We start from the raw sequence: 20,906 nt of genomic DNA, 5'->3' as shown, positions 1-20,906 counted from the left end.
GTGATTTCCTAGATAGAAACATTGAATCCTCTTTGATGCTTCCTTATTTTCCTTCTCCCCTTTCTGATAGGTCTTCAAGCCCTACTGTTTTTTTTCATTCTTTAAGTGTCTTCTTAATTCACCTTTAACTGCATATATCCACTGCTGCCATCTTCCTTCACTGATTATTTTAAGTCCCTTAAGCTGTTTTCTCTGATTTCATTTTCTTTTTTGTTGCCATTCATCTCTTGGCCTGCTCTTCCTCGCTTTCACTGTATCCCTTTGTGGTGTCTATAGTGTTTATTCTACCCCATTTAAATTCCTTTTTCTGATATTCAGTTTCTTCTATAAGCTGACCTTGTCATAACCTCAATTTTTTAAAATTTTTATTTACCAACATAAACCTTTTAGGCTGCTCTCTTGAATACCCTTCATACGTGCTGGGCCATGCTCATTCTTGCCTCTCTGCTTTGATGTACACTCTGCTTGGTTTGTAAATCTGTCCTCTGTCTTCTTTGATCGATAGTCTACCCTTGACTAAAAGTCTAGCTTGATGACTGTGGGCTTGTACTGATCCTTCCCTTTCGTAATTTTCATGAGTATGACTACTTGACGCCATGAAAATGGACTCTTTGGTTGCACTTTTTCTTGTATTGTTCCAAATTCTTCTGGATCTGTGTTTCTAAAGTGGATGGATATCTTCTTGGGTATAGGGAATTTTTATAACAGTATGGTCACATGAGATGTACCGTATGTGTATCTGTTGATTAAAACTCTTGAATATGATATATATACATGTACTGTTTTGGCTAACTGGGTAGTTTCCTTAGAATAGACATTCCCTTGTCTTTTCTTGAGGGTGATTGATTTCCCTTCTTCCTATTGTGTTTGCTTTGAATCATCGTTCCAGTCAAGTACCTTTAGTTTCTGATAAAGGTGAACCAAGAGGGAGTGGCAATTAGCACCCTCATGTCATCTTTATCACCATCATGACGGTGCCTCTTGTACTGAGCACTGAGCCCATGCTTATGCGTGTTGTGAGTGGCTAGTGGGCCTTCCTGATATCCAAATCTGTACTGAATTCTACTTCTTCAAGAAGCAGGAAAGAAGGCTCTGAAGTTAATTAAACCCCTTGAAAAAGACTTTTTAAAATAGTAGGCTCATTAAATGAGTGAAAAGCTTTATGTTTCTTCTGCAGGAACACATGTTTATTTATAAGAAGGGGAAGGAGAGGAAATGAAAATGAAGGATAGCTGTACAGAGCCAGGTAGGAGAAAAAGCAAATGAGAAGTGAGAATATAAAAGAAATGCAAAAAGACTTCAGTGAGTGTAAGAGCAGTTTCAAGTCCAGAGAGGAAGCCTGAGAGGGATAGTCTGGATTATGAAAAAGGAAAGGAAAAGATGAGATGAAACTTTAAAAACTGGAGGGAGAGGCCTGAAGTTGGAAGGGAAGAGAATGTAATCATCCTGTCAGGGCCATCAGAGACTGCTGTGTTAAATATACGCTACTACTTCTCTTATTTTTTTCTTAAAGATTTAATTTAAAGGAGGCGGGGGGTGGGGGGCAGAGAGTCTGAAGGAGACTGCACTGAGTGTGGAGCCCAGTGGGGCTCGATGCAGGACTTGATCTTCTGACCCTGAGACCAGAAACTGAGCCCAAACTGACTCAGGTGCTTAACTGACCACATCACTCAGGTGCCTCACCACTCTTCTGTTTAAAGGAGGAAGATAGTAAGAGGGAAAAACAAAACAAAACAAAAAAAAAAACAACTTATAAGAGGTTGTTACCAGAAGTAACTCTTGAAAATTAACAAAAAAGACTGTATTATTAAAGATCTTATGTTGTTGGTACTGGTGGTGATTTTATTTGTTTATTCTGCATTGCTTGCTGGTTGTGCTGTCCCATTTGTGAGCTAGCCTGTGGAACCATAATTGAACAACTCAACTGTACCTCACCCATCTCCACTCAGACCTCAAAGGATCCAAAGTAAGCTTTTAGAGGCATAACCTCTTCATCTTTTTGGACTGTGTTGTTTGCAATAGGGTAGTTACTACTCCCATTGATTTAAATTTAAATTAATTACAGTTAAATAAATTAAAAAATTCAGTGCCTTGGTTATCACCAGCCACATTTCTAGTGCTCAGAGGCCATGTGTAAACAGAGGTAATAACTACTGCGGTCAGGGCAGGTGTCAAACATTCCCATCATCACAAAGAGTTCTGTAGATAAATCCAGACTCTATATGCCTTACAAGTAGAGAAGCTTAGGGTTTAAAAATATGACTTAAATATTTTGCTTTCATGATGAGAATAAAATTATCATATGTTAAATATACAGTTTGCAGTTACGATAAGGAAAGAGAAAAATTACTCATAAATTGATGCACCCTGGTTGTAAAAAGTATGTTGACTGAGGGTATAAAGTTCTCTTCCTCCCCATTTCAACATGTGGCCTTTTCTGCTTAGCTTTCTTCAGTTACTTAGAGTCATCCAAGGGAATCTGAATACACCTCTATCCCCAGCCTCCTTTGTTTCCAAATGAAAATGATTCCAGGCCCATGAAAAACACAATCTGTGTTTTATATTGTAATGACTTTAAAAGGCCTTTATGCAGTCATCATGACCAGTGTTCTCTCAAATTGTATATTCTGAGATTTGACATCTTCTAATGTAGCGTTCCTCTGTTTTGTCTAATAAGTTTTACCCATGGCTTGTGACTCCAAGGCTTTCCCTTAAAACAATGTGTCATCCTCTTTGGTGGAGGAGGCAACTGGGTGTCCTCATTTCTCTCTTGATTCCCAGGTTAGTCCTACCAGGCGAGTTTGTTGAGAACTGTTTTGACCGTGAACTTACCAAAGATTAACTTTGGCAGGTTTGTGATTGCTGACAGATATTAAATTTGCTTCACCTGAATAGACTGTGCCATTGCCTGCCAGTAGAATATATTTACAGTGCCTGAGTAGTCTGAATTCTGACACCATGTTGTAAAATAGATGGAGGAAATATTATGGAATTAGTAATGAAACTATTTTTCTATCTGCACGTTATCATGTATTAAGTCACAGGAAATATTCTTGATCGATGAAGTTATTCAGTCATCAGTAGTAAATCATTTAATATATACTTGTGGAATAAATACATGTAAGTTCTCCTAAATAATTGAGGATCTTCTCAAGATTGAAGTTGCCTATAGTCGAGTGGCTTAGGTTTGCTTATGTTTGTGAAGCAAATATTAACTTTTGGAAGAGTCATTGACTAGTTTCATGTGTTTGTAAAGTCACATCCAGTCTGTTTTATTCCTTCTTTTAATTAAAGCACTTGAGTGATGTTTATTAAAGTCTAGTTTCAAAAACCATTTAAAATAAAGTGTAACAACTTTGTAGTGAAAAAGCATTGTGTCATTGTTTAATTGTTGTGGTTTTGTTTTTTTCTTTCCTGGTGGTATATAGAGCAATGGTGTTTCTTTCTTTCTTTCTTTCTTTCTTTCTTTCTTTCTTTCTTTCTTTCTTTCTTTCTTTCTTTCTTTTTATTTATTTATTCATGACACACAGAGAGAGAGAAGCAGAGACACAGGCAGAGGGAGAAGCAGGCTTCATGCAGGGAACCTGACGTGGGACTTGATCCCGGGTCTCTAGGATCACGCCCTGGGCTGAAGGTAGCGCTAAACTGCTGAGCTACCGGGCTGCCGCAATGGTGTTTCTATTAATGATGTCTTAGGTCCAGATGAACTATATTGTATTTGAGCTTAGTAACTCTAGTTGACTATGTGAAGAACTTACAGGGAAACAAAGCACACTGTATGGCATAGGATGGCATGGTGGATGAGTCCCACCTCTACCTTATCTTAGCTATGTTGTCTAGAGCAAAGTCCATTTATTTGAACCTTGAACCTTAGCTGCAGAATAGGGTAGTAGGTCAAATTTAGTGGTTCTTAACCAGAAACTAACACTATCTTCATCTGTTCAATACTGTATCTTTTAAGTAGTTCTTTTTATGTTATGATGAGGTTAATAAAGATCCTCCCTCTCCTCCCCTCCCTGCCCTCCTCCCCACCACCAAATAAGCAGTTCATTCCCACCCTCCCACGCTATTCTTCTCCTTAAACACAGGGACTGAAAATTTCCAAAGAGCTCTTAGGTTTCTGTTTTTTTTTTTCTATTTTACAGTAGATCCCTGTTTCTATTACACTGTGATTATAGAGTGTTACTTATCCTCTTTTCCTGTTTGGAGTTTGCATGACCTTTTCTTTATGTCCTAGATACATAGTTTTTGTGAGTTTTGTATGGACAGTAGAAAAGATCTATGCTCAGATTACGGGGTGTGATATACTTCACTTAATTGTACCTTACTAGTTATTTTTTCATGTCCTTTATCTTCTTGGATTGAGAAAGGACGCTAAGATCCTACTGGTATTGATATGTGGCCCTTAATTTCTTTTTGTTTTCACTTATAAAGTATTCTTTTGCCCATTTTCAATGTTTTGGAGTTACTTTATTTTAGATACAGTATTTAGAGCACACATCCGGTAATTTATTAGAAATGGAGAGGGAAACAGTCCAGATAAATGACATCAGAAAAGATTTTAAGGGAAGCCTGATTCTTGAGTTAATTCTTTATAGAAGGAAAGAAGGGCTTTAGTATATGAGGTGACAGGGATGGAGACAGACGGGCAGGAAAACAAGGAGGCTGAGATGGGGAGGAGGGAGGGAGAGAGACAGGGAAGGAGGGAGGGTGGGTGGGTGATGGACGGGGAGATGGAGAAGGAGATAGTCAGGGAGATAGACAGGGAGGGTGGGTGGAGGGAGACAGGGAGATGAACAGGGAGATGGGCAGAGACAGGCAGGTGGCCGAGAAGGACCAGTGGGATGGGTGCTTCAGGCAGAGTTATTAGCAGAGGCTTTGATACAAGAGCCAGCCAGTCATCCTGTTTATAAGTTGTGGTAAGTTGAGGTTTTTCTTCTAGTAGTCTTTTCAAGAAACTCACTGGGAATGAAATTTTGTGGATTTAAAATGCTTCAAGATGGGTATTTGTTTCCTTTAAACTGAAACAGTCTGACTGGAAATGCTTTCATTTCCTAAGGACTTATTGGGATCATGTCAATTCTTCAAGTATATTGAATGTTTCTGCGGAGAATTCTGAAGCTACTGAGATTTTTCCCCTCTGACTGAAGAATACAGTTGGACTTTTATCTCCCAAGTACCAGCAATTTTAATTAGACGTGACTCACTGTCATTATGTATTGGATTTCCTTGGCATGCGCGCTGTGCCCTCTCAATTCATCCGCTCAAGTCTCCAGCTAGTCCTGGAAAATTGGTCTTTGATTTGTTCTGTGCTCTTCTTGAGAAAGTAGTTACACACATGCAATTTTTTAAAATCTATTTCTCTTTTTTCTTTTAATCTTTCCTAATTCATTGTTAATTTCCATTTATTTTCGCTCATTTCTCTATTTTATCTAACATGTGTTTTACTCAGTGATGCTCACTCTGCCTCAAACAACTTATTGTTTAGATTTAATTTCCTGGATGAACTCTTTAGGTTCATAACTCATCTTGTTCTGTGATTTTTGCCGTATCTTTCAAGAGCTTCTGTATCTCCTCTCAGAATGTCTGACCTTTTTCATCAGGTCCTTTGAGTCGTGATGATATTTCTGGTCCTGATTTTCACTGCTTGATGTCCCTCCTCTCCTTTGCCTCCTTACCACTCCCTCCTTTAACTTCTTGGTCCAGTTCTTTCTTATTGATCTTTGAATGAATTGATCTGAAATTGGTTTCTTTCGGGGCAGGGAGGACAGGGATCGCAGGAGTTCCTCCTCAGACACAGTGAGGGGCTTCTTGATGATGTTTGACCTTGACTCACTGCTGCTAGCCCAGGAGCAACCAGAAGACTGCTCACAGTTCTTTATGCTTTTCCCACCTTATCTCAATGACAGTGTCTCCTGCATTGATTTTGTATCTGAACATTTAGCCAAAGATCTCTTCTCAGTATCTCCCCCCATCCCCTGCCCTTGGTGGCACTTTCCCACACACTGTGATGGGGCAACAGATGTTTGCCTAGTTTTATAGAAGATGGGAACATTTCTAGTTCTTCATCCTGCTGTTTTGGAATCAGGAGGGAACAGAGACATCTCTACTCCGCTGTCTTAAAACACTCATCTTTAAATTTTTTTTCTTTAAATTTTTCTGTAAATTTGTTTTGGTTAACAGAAAGAAGACTTCTTTAGAGTAATATTCAGGATTTGGCTTCATGGCTCTTTGCATTCCTCCTTTCACTGCTTGGCAGTTTTTCTTCTGGTGGTTCGTTATTTTTCCTGGGCACCTGATTTCACCATCTGTGGGTGGGTTTCTCAGATGGGTTAACTATGAACAAGAGTGGCCTCAGTGTACTGTGCGGATTGTTTCCAGGGCACACACTGGTGTTGCATTTATTCACTATATCGTAGGGATCAATATTTCCATCTCAGTTAATTTCTCTGGGCCATAGTGTACTTCTTTGCACATTTATGAAGTTGTATATCCTATGAATTTTTAAAACCAGTTGAATACATTTTTGAAAAAGAATGGGCATAACTTTTATTTGGGGGCTATCCCATCTGGAGGCACTGGTTTCCTATCAGTGAGTTCAACGTAGTGTTGCTTTTTATGTTCCAAGGAGCAAAGATACAGAGGGAAAAAAATCATGGTTCTATACTTTGGTGGGGGAAGGAGATAGTTATTTTAGTTTCGATCAAATACCAAAAGTCATTTTCAAACACTGCAGCTAAAAGAAGGAAAAGAGAAAGAGAAAAACAACAACAACAAAACCCAAACCCTGGCAGTCTGTGAAAACAGCAGCTCGGCTGCCATGCAGTACTTATAATTGTTTCAGATTTACAAACCCAACAATGAAACACATTTTGCATAATGAAATATTTATTTTTATCCATCATGCTTGCAAGCTGCTCTCCATTCATCATGTTTGCAAACAGCAACAGCAACGTTTCTTTAACATGAGCCAAATGCAATTTCCAGCTGTTGAAATTAATTCTTTTTAAAATCCTGTTAAAAACTATCATCCAACAACAAATCTCAGTATTTTTATTTTTGCTCTTTCTTACATTTCCACTGACTTTTGTTTTTATTTTGCACTTGTTAATGAAAGTGTTTGCAGTGATGCTTGATGTTTGCGATAGAACTAGAATAAATAAAAGGCTTTTTCTTCTTTTTGTGTAACTGTGTTCACTGAGTTGATCAGAATTCTAATTTTGCATCCCATTCATCTCTTAATTTGAAAAATAATAAAATGATAAAGGCACCTTTAGCCCTAGAACAAAGAAAAGCTAGTGATAATATTTTTTAAATTGCTGTAATATGAAGATTCTACTGTTCTCATGTAGTTTTTTTGAGTTAGGACTTGTGCTAAAGCCCTGAGGTTGTAAGATACTCTTCAGCTTTTTCCTTTGGGATGAGACAGGTTCATATATGCTGGGGGTGATAGGTTTTGTCCTGGGCACTGTGTTCCCTTATCATGTTATTGACACATCTGCTTACCTTTTAGATATTTGTGATTCTGAGAAGTAAGTAATTGGCACTGTGAGCTAAATAATTGGTTAAAATTTATTTTCTGTGGGAAGTTTTGTTTCACTTGTCTGCAGTTGCCTCCTTTAGGGAAGAAATAATACAAGAAGATGATTATTATTATTTTAAATGAAACTTCTGAGTTTGCCACGGGTTACCAGGAGTAACGTGGACTAATCTGCCTAGATTCTGTCAGAGTAGCTAGTTTTTGTTTTCTCTCAACTCTGGGCTTCTGCCTGAAATGAATTCGTTCCCTTCTTCTTTTTCCGTCTAGCTAACTCATATTTTTCAAATAATAAAACATTATTTTTTTATTTGTCTCAGTTCCTGTGGCTTGGTTTTTGTGACTAAAGCTGAATGGGCTTTGCCCTTTCTGCATGCTCCCATAGAGCTTTAAACTTTCTCCACCTCATTGTCTTGTCTCTCATACCTTCTTTCTTTAAGGTTTTAATTTATTTAAGTAATCTCTACAGCCAGTGTGGGTCTTGAAAGAGTTGCATGCTCTTCTGACTGAGCTGCCAGGCACCCCTCTCATACCTTCTTGACCAGTGTTGGTTAATATAATGTGAGCCACAAATAAAGACTTGAATTTTCTTGTAGCCATGTTAAAGTAAAAAGAAAGAGAAATTAATTCTAATACTGTTATATTTAACACAGCATATTCAGAATATCATTTCAGCATAGAACCAATATAACATTATTATGTTTTATATTCTTTTTACACTGAGTCTTCAAAATCTAGTGTTTATTTTACAGTTGGAGTAGCACATCTCAGTTGAGACAAGCTGCAGTTCAGATGATCAAGTGTGTAAGTGGCTACTGTATCGTATAGCTCTATCTAGACTATGCTCTCCTGGACAGTTGGAACTGTGTCTGGTTATTGCTGGTTAGATATCTGGCTACAGTTGGTGCTCATTCGTTCATTACCTGCCTACAAAGGAATGAATGAGTAAAATCTATCAGGAGGGTTATGTAGATGGATGCCTATCCCTAGTAATAGGAATACCAACTGTCAGGAGAACTGAGGCACCCACGGCTAGAAGAATCCCGTATCTAGTCATAAGGTAGGGCAGTGGAGAACAGGCTTCCTAGAGATAAGTTGCTGAGGATTTATTACAGAGGACAACTCAGCAGGGGAATTAAGAAGGTTGCCAGTCTCCATCCAAGACCCACTTTCCAGCTGGTCAACACCTTTCACTTTTGCTAGTAGATGAAACTGCTTCTGGCACAGTAGTCATAATAAATTCTTAATCAAATCTTGTGCACACCTATTTAATACAAATGGAGACGAATGCATTTGCTTCAGTTTGCTACTTAAAAAATAAAATTTTACTTGGTGTAAGTTGTTAAAGTCAATGTGTATAACAATTCAGTATCGTGTAGTAAAATTAATAATGTGCAAATTCTATGACCTAGTAATTATCCATTAGGTATATACCATTGAGAAAATGAGAAAATGTTCGATTTGTGAACAAAGAGGCATCTAAATGATAATTGCAACATTTAAAAAAACAGCTAAAACATGCATGTATAATAAATCAGATATTTTTGACATGTTTGTAAATTCTGTACAGTAGTTAAGTGAATCTATTAGTCTAGACTTTTATTTCTAAGTGGAAAGCCCTCATTACATAATGTCAAATCATAAAAAGTTTTGGAACATAATTTTTTTTAAAATTAAAAATAATACATATCACATAATATCATATGTGGCTCATTGATGCAAATGCATGCTAAAGGAAGTTAAAAAATAATACTGTGAAAGCCCTTATATCCAGAATGATGGTAAGGGGATGGGAGTAGGTTTGAGCATTAGAGAGGTAGGTATCTAGGGAATATAAATAAACTCCTATAGTTCTTTAGGTAACACAGAGTTCTGAGTGAAAACAATTGGCAATTTTAGGTGGAGGTCACAGAGATGTTCTCCTATTCTTGGCTGTGTTTTAAATGATTTTAGACTTATAAGATACATTCTACACATTTAAAGGATTTCCTTCAGGTCTGTACTATATTTTTTTGAGAGTAAAAATTTAGGATTAAAAATGCTAGGGATATTTTTCTTGGTATACTTCCTATGAATTATTTCAGTCTTTGCTGAAAAAGGATGCACACATGGAGACGTGTCCTTTTGATGTACACAAGTACAAAAGCGCATTTTATAACTGAACTTTGTTCTATATTTCAGGCTAGAATTTTAATCTGGATCACGATAGAAAATATCTAATAAACTCAGTATCCCACAGGACCTTTTGTACCCTCCTGAGTTAAGATAGAAAGTACCTTAAAAATCTAGAATAGCCTGAGCCATTCAAATTTTTTTTTTTTAAGATTTTATTTATTTATTCATGAGAAACACAGAGAGGCAGAGGGAGCCTGGTGTGGGACTTGATCCCAGAACCCTGGGATCACGACCTGAGCCAAAGGCAGACGTTCAACCACTGAGTCATCCAGGTGCCCCAAAAATGTTTTGGCTGTGATGTATGTCTCTTGAGGTCAGCAAGGACTTACTGCATGTGTGAGGTACTGCATCAGGCTTGAGGGTGGCCAGGAGATATTAGTACACAGGGGAAGAAGGAATTGGCTCCTTGAGACTTTGCAGGATATTAAAGCATTTGGGGAGTGTTTAGTCAGTATTCTGTGGTTCCTTTTGCACGATCCTCCACATCCAGTTTCTGAGCCAACAATCGCTTCCACCTCCTGAATGTGTGTTGAGGTACATTCATTTCTCCCTACCTTATGTGCTGCCCTCTTGGTAGAAGCCACCATCTTCTCTCCTAACTAATTTCCATTACTTCCATTCCTGTCTCCTTCTAACTTGTTCCCAACATGGAACTATCTTTAGTATATAAGTTAGAGTACAACAGTCTCAAACTTAAAACCCTTAATGACTTCCCTTTATACTTAAGCAGGTCATGGTATAGAATAGAGTTTAATGTGGTCTTTGACTACTTCTCAACTTTATCTCTTAACAGCTATGCCCTTATCTGACTAAAGGCCGAAGCAACTGGCCTTTGTTTAATTACTTTAAAAAATAAGCCTTTTCATATCTTGATAAATCATGCTTTAAAGATTAAGATGAATTTTATCTCGAAAAGTGCCCTGAGATAACTTACAAACTAAGAAATGTGGTAGTTAATAAAGCACTTATCCACCCCCGTGAAGCACTTTGCTTTTTAATTGTGCTTCATCCCATGTGGTGGTGATTCTTGGCCTAAGGAGGTTTTGGGTAGTCACCCCTTGCTTTTAACCTGAATGCATGGATTCCTCCTCTTTCTGTCTTCTACTAGGAGCACTATCTCTAGTTCTTTTTTCTACTCATAGCCTTCAAATAGCTCCCCCACCTCTACTTTTTTTTTTTTTCCCTAAGCAGAAAGGAGAATTAGGGTATAATTGTTTGTGCTTAGTTAGAAAAAGAGCATAGTCAATTTGTAAGACTATAATGTGAAATTCTTACATTATTTGGTAGTAATAATATGTAATTATTTCTGTTTCTAATTATTTTGTAGTAAGGCCCAATTACTGAAGTTAACCTATTATTACCACTTTTAATGATGATTGTTTAAGAGAATAGATTTGTTTGCTAGAAACTCTCACTAAATAGTGTTAAAATATTTTTATAAAGATATCAGAGATACTAGCAAAGGAACAGACATTATCCGTAGGTTTTTTTTATCTACAAAATAAGATAAATGTTATCACTGTCTTGTACAGCAAATATCTGATTTTGAGACATTTCACTTTTGATACATGTAACAATAAATAAATCTCTCATTTGATATGTCTCACATATAAGTTCTGAGATCTGTTAACACTGATTCATAAGAAAAAGGAGTAGGGGAAGGAATTCTGGTACCAAAGGAACAGGCAAAGAATGCAGGTTTGGCTCCAAATCTCTCTACCTTCTATAATGTTACCTATTTGCATCAACAAAGTGATTTTTATTTAAAGATTTTTATTTTTGCTAAGTGGACCAGGCCCCATCATTGACCTTTTATTTCAACTCTTAGTAGTTCTACACATGTTATTTTTGCTCATTCATACAGATTTGCCACTTTTCCTTATTTTGTTACCACCACCTTACCAATCTTTGTATATTATGAAATGAACTGAGCAAATAGAAGTTGTTGCTTTTCATGCTCACCATCTAGGGTGATATCTGTGCAGTGGTGGTTCTTATCAGACTTGGTTGTTGATGGAAATTACCCAGCAGTTCCCAGAAGACAGTCAAAAGGACCTGGCTTCACCTTTTGTGAATAGTGGCCATAATTTAGTACTAAGGGTCAAATGAATATGAAGCATAAACAGGGTGTGGGATCATACTAGACGTTTTTCCAGAGTATCCATGTAGAGATTATCTGCAAAGTCTTACTGAATTATTCAAAATGTCTATAATGGAGGTTAAGATGGTAGATTTGCATCCAGAATAGAAACGAAGGCAATTTAGTTAGGAAATGTCTTTCTTTGTTAATTCACCTGACTTTGGTAGTTAGGTAGAACATGGTTTCTAGGTGATAGTCTTGCTTTTAATTTGGAAGTTTAGAGAATAACACTTTAGAGAACAGTCTGCCTTAGTGCTGGGTATTAAGGGATTATGGGCAGCCTGCTGAGGTATAAATGGTCCCCCGGTTAGAGCACTTGATCTTGACTGGGAATGACTTGGCCCTGGTGGGGACATTTGGCTTGTCTGCAGATATATGACTTTGGTCTTCACAACTTGGGGCTGCTACCGGCCTCTACTTGGGTAGGGGCCAGGGATGCTGGGAAACATTCTACAATGCACTGAAAAACCCGTCACTACAAAAAGCCCAAAATGTGAATAGTGTCAGTGTTGAACAACCCTGTGTTATAAGAACCCCAGCAAAGGTCTATTGTATGTTTTCTTACTCACTGTAGATTGAGCCTGCATATTTGCCACCGTAATCCTGTAGTTAAAATTTAGCAATTTGGAGTATACTCAGCCTTCGTGTTTTTTGTTTGTTTGTTTTTTAAAGATTTTATTTTTTTATTCAAGAGAGAGACACAGAGGCAGAGACACACACAGGCAGTGGGAGAAGCAGGCTCCCTATAGGGGGCCTGATGCAGGACTTGATTCCAGCACCCTGGGATCACAACCTGAGCCAAAGGCAGACGCTCAACCACTGAACCACCCAGGCATCCCTCAGCCTTGTTTTTAACAACTCACATTTAGACAAACATACATGTGCTGGCTTCACATATATAGGACCATCTTTTTCTGTGCTACTTAACTATTTGCAGTCTTTACCCATTATGAGCTTTACTCATCTTTTTAAAAAATGTTCCCTATGCTAGTTAGGATAAACAGACCCTTGGCTGTTATTTTTTTGTTTTTAAGATTTTATTTATTTATCATGAGAGACACAGAGAGAGGCAGAGGCATAGGAAGAGAGAGAAGCAGGCTCCCTGTGAGGAGCCTGTTGTGGGACTTGATCCCTGGACCCTGGGATCATGACCTGAGCCAAAGGGAGATACTCAACCACTGAGTCACCCAGGTGTCCCACTCTTGGCTGTTTTTAAGATGTTTAGTAATTAAGTATTTGGTAATACTCAGTGTTAAAGGGGTACCTGATTTTAGACACTTTATAAATTCCATCAAGGATAGCTAAATGTCATACTTTATCTTCGTGGTGCATAACTAGGAGGGGAAGAGATAGAAAGGTGGCAGAGAGAATTTACACTGCAACATTTACCTATAGATAAAAAGAAAATCTTCATTATATGGCATGAGCCAGGTTATTAGGACTAGCACAGCAGTGTGTATATAGATGCTCTATATAAACCACTTGTTTTTTATTTGAAATATGGAAAATTCTGTGTTATTGACTAGATTAAAATTTAAAGAGTATGCTACCTACTTTGTAGGATATTACAAATGTGAGCTTTTAAATAATTATACATAAATATATTATGAATAAAACTTTTATCTAAAACTGTTATGTAAACAGCAAATAATTACACATTTCAATACTCCTATGAGCAAAGTAAATTGTTGCTATGTCACATAGAGAATACGTTATTTTCATGAAATCCTCTGAATGAAAGTGTTTGCACATGAAATAATGTCTTTATAGGAAAAGCATGCTTATCTATCTCTGTTAGCCATGTCCATGGTTAACCATGTCCACAAACTGACAGATTTGGACCATGATCAAGGCTTTGCTGGTGATAGTCTGCCAATTATTAGTATATACTCTCTACAGAAATATGCAGTTCTTCTCCAGGGCTTGGTCAGTCACAGATTTGAGATACAATAAGATATTATCTCTGAATGATAAAAGATTTGGTGTCTTTGAAATAGAAATTAACATTTATATATTAGGGCTCTTCCTGTTACTTTTTTTTTTTTTTTTTCATTCATGAGAGACACAAAGGCAGAGGGAGAAGCAGGCTTGAACCAAAGGCAGACACTCAACCACTGAGCCAGTCAGGGGTCCCTAGGGCACTTCCTGTTTCAAATGCTGGAGAACCCAACTCAAATTGGCCTAAGGTCAAACAAGGAGTTTATAGCTTATATAATTGAAAGGGCTAATGCCTGGCCCTTGCCTTTGGTATGAGACCCAAACAGTGCTCATGCCCTGATTGCTTTACCTCTACTGTATTGACTTTATTCTCTGTCGATATGATAGATCACAGATCCAGGCTTCTCAATTTCAGGTCTGAGTCACTGGTTGCAGGACAATAGAAAAGAGAATGTGGAAAGTCTCTTGTGGTGTCATTATTTTTGGCAGGATCACAGAGGAGATTGTAATGGCATAGATTGGGCTATATGCCAAATCTGGATTTGGGTGTATTTTTAATGTTACTTATGACCAAGACTGTGAAAATATATCATTTTCCTAAGCCTGCCCTCTTCTGTAAAAGTACCACTGTAACCAATATCTTATGCTTATAATTGTATAAATGTAAGAATCAATACCTGTATTATTTTACATATTATTTTACAATTTTATCTTACATGTTTTTTTCCCTTTTATCACTGATCAATATATTAAACATTCCCACTTATGGAAGATCTCCAAGGAAGATCCTATAACTTTTCTTTTAAAAAACAGAAATATCCTACACAGATGTTCTATTTCTTTATGAAGTGTTTAAGAAATACCAAATTTAGAGACCAAGATGGCCAGGAGACTCGCCGCCTTCCTCAAGGATGCCTGGGCCAAAGAGCCGATGCTGGTTGCGTCCTTCACCATCGGGGGCCTCGCTGTGATTCTGCTCACCCTCAGTCCCTTCACCAAGTACGCCACCATGATCCACCAGGCCACGCCCTACAACTATCCAGTGCCTCTCCGAGATGATGGGAACATGTCCGATGTGCCCAGCCACCTCCAGGACTCCCAGGGCCCCAGCCTGGAGTGGCTAAAGGAATTGTGAGCACCTCTGGTGACATGGAGGTGGCCCCTCCCCTGTAGCCAATAAAATGCATAGAGTGACCCCAGAAAAAAAAAATACCAAATTTGCTTAAAGATAATAGTTCATTAACGAAAACTTTCATGAATTCTTACATAGAACCTGTTTCTTATTAGGCTTCATTGTATGGTTGAGTTTTTAACACAGGAAGAGAATGACTGTAGGTAAATTAAATGTTTTTTAAGCAAGAGATAATTCTGGAAGAATTCACTGATTTAAAGCCTCTTGGCTGATTTAAGTATGACATGTGAATTATTGCTAAGTATTGTCTCTAATGATGAAAATTGGTTAAAAACACTTTTCTTCAATGTAAAATGGATTAAAGATTTAAATGTAAAACCCAGAACTGTAAAACTTCCAGAAGAAAATATAGGGGGAAAACTTCATGACATTAGTTTTGGTGGTGATTTCATGGATATGAAATCATAAGCAACAAAAGCTAAATTAGGTAGTAGAGATTACATCAAACCAGAAAGTTTTTGTACAACAGAGGAAATAACAGAGTGAAAATACAAACTACAGAATGGGAAAAAATGTTTGTAGACCATATATCTTCCAAAAAAAAATAAATAAATAACAACAATAGCACCTATAAAGAGAACAAATTGGTGGTTGCTAGAGAAAGTGGAACTGGGATGGGAGAAATGGGTGAAGAGGATCCCCCACCCAAAAACAAAAAATAAAAGGAAGAAAATCTTGCAATATGTGAAAACATGGAATAACCTGGAGGACATTAAGATAAGTGAAAGAAGCCAGGCACAAAAGGAAAAATACTGCCTGGTTCCTGTGTATGAGGTAGCTAGAATAGTCAAACCTGGAAGCAGAGACTAGAATAGTGGTTGCCGGACAGCCCCGGTGGCGCAGCGGTTTAGCACTGCCTGCAGCTCGGGGTGTGATCCTGTGAGACCCGGGATCACGTCCCACGTCGGACTCCCTGCATGGAGCCTGCTTCTCCCTCTGCCCCTCTCTCTCTCTCTCTCTCTCTCTCTCTCTCTCTCTCTCTCTCTCTCAATAAATAAATAAATAAATCTATCTATCTATCTTAAAAACAAAAAAATAGAATAGTGGTTGCCTGGGGTTGAGGGAAGGAGCAAATGGGGAGTTGGTATTCAGTTCTAGAGATCTGTTCTACAACACTGCACCTATCATTGACAATACTGCATTGTTTAGTTAAGCTCTTAAGAGTATAGGTTTCATGTTAAGTGTTCTTACTGTAATAAAAACAACATAGTTCTCTGTAGTGTTTGATAGTTAACCTATTGGCATCTGTGTAGTTGTGTATGGACTCACATGTTTGTCATTGATTATCATTTTCTTCTTGGTGTGTCTTTGTCAGTGAACTGTTTCTGAGTCTCATCCAGAAGGGAACTACTTTGCCTCCCCCATAATTGGACTAACTTATATGGATGCTACAGCTGTTATGGGGGTAGAAGTTGGGGACGGAGTGGTTTACTGCTTCAGGCCAGGAAAGAATCCTCTCTCAATCCAGTAGTTGACAGATGAGATTGATTTCAGGTACACAAGGACTAATTGAATCTTTGGGATACTAGGGAATAAACAAGATTTGAGTAATTGGAATTATTTAGCTCTCTAGGGATACAGTAAGACTTCTTCTAAATAAGATTCTGGATCTTCCCTTTTGTCTAGATTAACCGCAGGCATCTTCAGTCCTGACAGTCTGACAAAACAGTTAATTCCTTCCAAAAATGGGATTAAATCTGGAATTGTTAGGTGTATTTCCCCTTTTTAGTTATTACTGTTGAATTTCAAATTATAATTACAACGTAATTCAAATTTCTTGTACAAATATTTTTAACAGCACAGCATTTAAAGAGTGAAAAAAAATGTCTTCTCCATGACACCATGCCCATTCCTCACAATAATCACTGTTAAGGAGTTGGGTGTGTGAACTACAGAAGTGGTCTTGGGTTTGGATTAACAAACTCAAAAGACATGATAGGCTTTACTCGGCACTAAGTTTACTTAGCTTTAAGGAAGGGTACAAGACAGAAAATAAAACTTGTTTGATACAAAAATAGTAAAGGTCTAGTCATATCCCAGGAGTAACTTTGAAATGTTCCAGTCATTCCAGTTTAGGATGCAAATGGCCACAAAAGCTATTGATTCTTGGGGCTTATCTTATGCTAGTTATGAGCGTCCTCAGGACTCTGTTGAGCATCCCTCTGTTCTGCAGCACAAGTGCATCTCATCAGTGCTATTTACTAATTACTTGATACGCATTCTTGATAAAGTTACTTTTGCCTGATTCTTAAGTTTTCTTGGATTTACTATACTCCTATAGGTTCTCTGAATTGCTATTGCAAGAGACCCTCCCCACAGGGAGCCTGCTTCTACCTCTGCCTGTGCCTGTCTCTTATGAATAAATAAAATCTTTAAAAAAAAGTCTTGCATAACAATATATCTAATAAATGATAACATACAAATGCATGTAAGAGATACCCTCTTTTTTTATGGTTCCCTACTATGGTTGTGATATTTTGCCAATACTCAGCTGGTGACCAGTTAAGTTTGCTAGTAGTTTTTCATGATTATACATATTATCACAATGAACATCCTTGTACATGTGCCCTTGTGAATTAGGGCATGTGTTTATAAAGACTACATAGAAATTTTGGGTCAGAGAGATGCACATTTAAATTTTTGTCTGCATTATTTATTAAATTAATCTGCAAACTGTCCCTCAAATTTAAGTGTCATCAACAGCATATAAGAGAATATTTCCCATGGTACTTCCTTCTAGCTTTGTCTGTGTTGTCTTCCTGAAAAATTCTGTGAATGTGGCAAAATATATAATAATTTTTATTATACATTGGGATCAGCAGGTTTTGGATTGCCAAAGTCATAGGACTAATAAGTGACCTAGATTAGAATTGAAATCTTCGATAACTGTTTTCTCTGAATTAAATTGAAAAGTGCTTTTAAACTTTATTTACTTTTCTTTCATTTTAATACTTGCAACTAATTTAATAGTCTACTGTTGAGAAAGTCAAATTATTTCTATCCAACGTTATTCAACAGAAATTAAGAAAATAGCCAATTAACCTCTGATTTTGAATGGAGCTCTTCATTATCTGTCAGTAACATTAGATTACATTATGCCAGTTTAAAAAAAGTTGTTAGTTACAGATGCATTTGATATACTAACTGGTAGTACCAATATATAAAGTTAATGATTTTAATGTATATTATCAGCCTGATGCACAGTAAATAATTGCTCAACCATTGACATTGTGATATTTGACAAATCTGCAAAACTTTTGCTGTATAAGCCAATGAAAATTTTACAAGATACAATTTAAATGGTGAAGTGAATAAGTTTTTGAGGATGATCCATTATAACTTATAAAAAACATTTTATGTAAAATTACTTCTACCTTTGGTTCTTTTGGTTTGCCACTTTCATTAACAGTAATATTTGTAACTCATTTTTCTAGGTGCTATCAATGAATTCATGCCATCATTATTTATGTTTGAAATACTCTACCAGGGCAGCCCTGGTGGCGCAGCGGTTTAGCGCCGCCTGCAGCTGGGGTGTGATCCTGGAGACCTGGGATCGAGTCCCACATCGGGCTTCCTGCATGGAGCCTGCTTCTCCCTCCGCCTGTGTCTGTGCCTCTCTCTTCGCTCTCTCTGAATGAATGAATAAATAAATCTTAAAAAAAAAAAAAGAAATACTCTACCATTCAAACGTAATTTTATCTACATATATGGAAAGTATTTCAAACTAGCTGCAATATTTTATTACTAAAATTTAAAGAGGGTAGAATACATTTTTTTTTTTTTTTTGGTCAGACTGTATTGAAAACAAATAGTTTTAGGGGCAGACAGGAACTTGTTTCTCCTTTCAGGGTGATTGTAGCCCTACTCTCAACTTAAAGGTAATGAGAGAAAAGTCTGTAGATTTCCTCATGGTTATTTGAGCATCCTTTGCCATTTAAAACAGTAATAGATGTGGACAGATTTGCTTCCTATGATCTAAATATTTCTCTTTTCATAAGCTACTCTAAAAATACCAATTTAAATTTAGGCATAAGAAGGAATAGACATTAGAGAAAGTTTCGGTAATATGAAAGTAACACTAATCTTACCTGAACTGGATTTATTGATAAGCAGTTTTACAGAATTGCTTACTGAAATTCACGTCTCCCTTCCTTGTTGTATTTTGTTGCTTTTATTATAGTGGTGATCAGAGCCTGCAGCACATCAGGCTTTGGTCTCTCTCTCCTGCTCAGTCGTAAGACCAGGGTATTAGATCTGTTTGTAATTTCGCTCTTGTGTTTAGGGCTTGGAACATAACAGGTATAAATGTTGAATTTCGTGAGATCTTTGCGGAAGACTATACTGTGAAGTTGACAACTTATTCTATTCAATAATCCGTAGCCACTAAAAACTATTTCTTAGGTTTTCCTATTACTTGGGTGAACTGATTCTTATATAAAAGGATGTCCTATATTGTTAATTTTGTTCACAGATGATTGTTTTATATACCTAAATTGCTGATAGTTTACCATCGGTTTCTATTTATCAGTCTTTCTATCTCCCTATTCAGTTCCATGCCATATTTTATATGTGAGACCCATTTTGCCTTTTGATGGTTTTGAGCTTTAAGGTTTTGATATTTAGGAAATGTGCAGAATATTCTGTGATCTTCTGCAAGTTATGTTTGTGGCTTCATTTGAATTTGGGTGCCATTCCTCCTAAGGAAATGTGTCTTGTAGGTAATTGGTAAATATCTTTGTAAAAATTCTTATTTTTGTCATGCACTGTTTACATAGCTTAGGCTTTTTTTTTTTTTCCCAGGAACACAGGCTTTTTTAGATTTATATTCATTCTAACAAAAATTGAGGAAGAGGACCGGTGTATATTGAATGTTTAATGTGTTCTGGTATTCTGAAATTAAAAAAGTAACAATAACAACAAAATAGTAATCTGTGGATTAAGAGAATTTGAAGAACAGTTGATTAGCAGCATCAAATCCCAGAGTGAAAGCAAGACCTAAAAGTCTCAGTTGGGGAGACAGCCAGCCTTACACGAATATCTTAGTATTTCCCAAATTTTAATTTTGTGCAACCTGATGGTTAATAGCGTTCACACATTATCTAGATTATCGGTTACTTAATCTTAAAAAGTCTTAACAATCTTATATCTATAATTTTATTTTTAAAGAAACTTTTTATATCAGAACAAAATATGAAAACTTATACCTTCCACAAATAGAACACATCTGTAAAAATTAATGAAGGGCAAAACGTGATAACCATGTCCCATTGTCTCTTACTGAGCATGAGGCCTCTCTTCTTTTGTAAAGAAGGAAAAAAACTAGCTTCAAGAGATATTGAAGACACACTATACACTCTTCCTCTTTTATTTAGTAAGAGGAATCCAAAAAGATACAAAAAGGAAATACATGCCGTTTTAGGTGATTCTGAATTACTTGGGTGTGTGCTATGTAGGATCACTTGTATTGCAGTGGTCACTGGCTGAATGTGAAAAGATCCAAAGAGGAAAGCGTGACTGTGTGTGTCCGAGTGCCTGCTTTTTAATGTTTATCATTTGTGAGGTACTGCTCTAAGCTGCTTATATTGAAATGTTTTTATTTCTTTTTTTTCTATTTGAAGCTCTTTTAAGAGCCTGTGCTGATGGAGGTGCCAACCGCTTATATGATACCATGGAAGGAGAGAGGGAAAGGTATGCTTTCTTTTAGTCTGTGTCCAAAACACCACTAATTCTGTTCTTCAGTTTGTTTTATTCTCTCCTTGATGAATGTTTCTCCTTAACTAACGTTGCTTCAAAATTAACAGAAAACCACCTCACTGAGAGAGTTGCTCCACCATGTTGTATTGTTTCTCTGTTTTGAGTATATCTCTGAGAAAAACTAGGCCAATCATATTCTTACTTAAAAACTCTTCATTCTGGGATCCCTG

The 20,906-nt window shown here is 37.1% G+C and overlaps 2 protein-coding genes across 4 annotated transcripts in view; both read left to right on the top strand.

Moving 5' to 3' along the window:
- TPK1 (thiamin pyrophosphokinase 1) overlaps window positions 1-20,906 on the top strand; it is a 316,037-nt gene that overhangs the window by 97,015 nt on the left and 198,116 nt on the right. For 2 of the 3 annotated variants that reach the window (XM_055335380.1, XM_055335381.1), the window contains exon 3: window positions 20,601-20,670. In XM_055335380.1, the coding sequence (XP_055191355.1) occupies window positions 20,601-20,670 (70 nt within the window). Of the gene's footprint in view, window positions 1-1,896; window positions 1,967-20,600; window positions 20,671-20,906 lie in introns of all 3 variants that reach the window. The other variant, XM_055335382.1, reaches the window with a different exon arrangement.
- On the top strand, window positions 14,668-14,925 carry LOC129516053 (NADH dehydrogenase [ubiquinone] 1 alpha subcomplex subunit 3-like). The gene has a single exon (XM_055335383.1). The coding sequence runs from the start codon at window positions 14,671-14,673 to the stop codon at window positions 14,923-14,925; it is 255 nt and encodes an 84-aa protein (XP_055191358.1). The 5' UTR covers window positions 14,668-14,670.

Source organism: Nyctereutes procyonoides, unplaced genomic scaffold (assembly GCF_905146905.1).
Source record: "Nyctereutes procyonoides isolate TBG_1078 unplaced genomic scaffold, NYPRO_anot_genome, whole genome shotgun sequence".
NCBI classification, from domain to species: domain Eukaryota; kingdom Metazoa; phylum Chordata; class Mammalia; order Carnivora; family Canidae; genus Nyctereutes; species Nyctereutes procyonoides.
The sequence above is the reverse complement of the archived record's forward strand: the minus strand, read 5'-3'. Positions and strand labels throughout refer to the sequence as shown.

Excerpts from the sequence above, each read along its gene's own strand:
- LOC129516053 (XM_055335383.1), top strand. The coding sequence starts at position 14,671 with ATGGCCAGGAGACTCGCCGCCTTCCTCAAGGATGCCTGGGCCAAAGAG.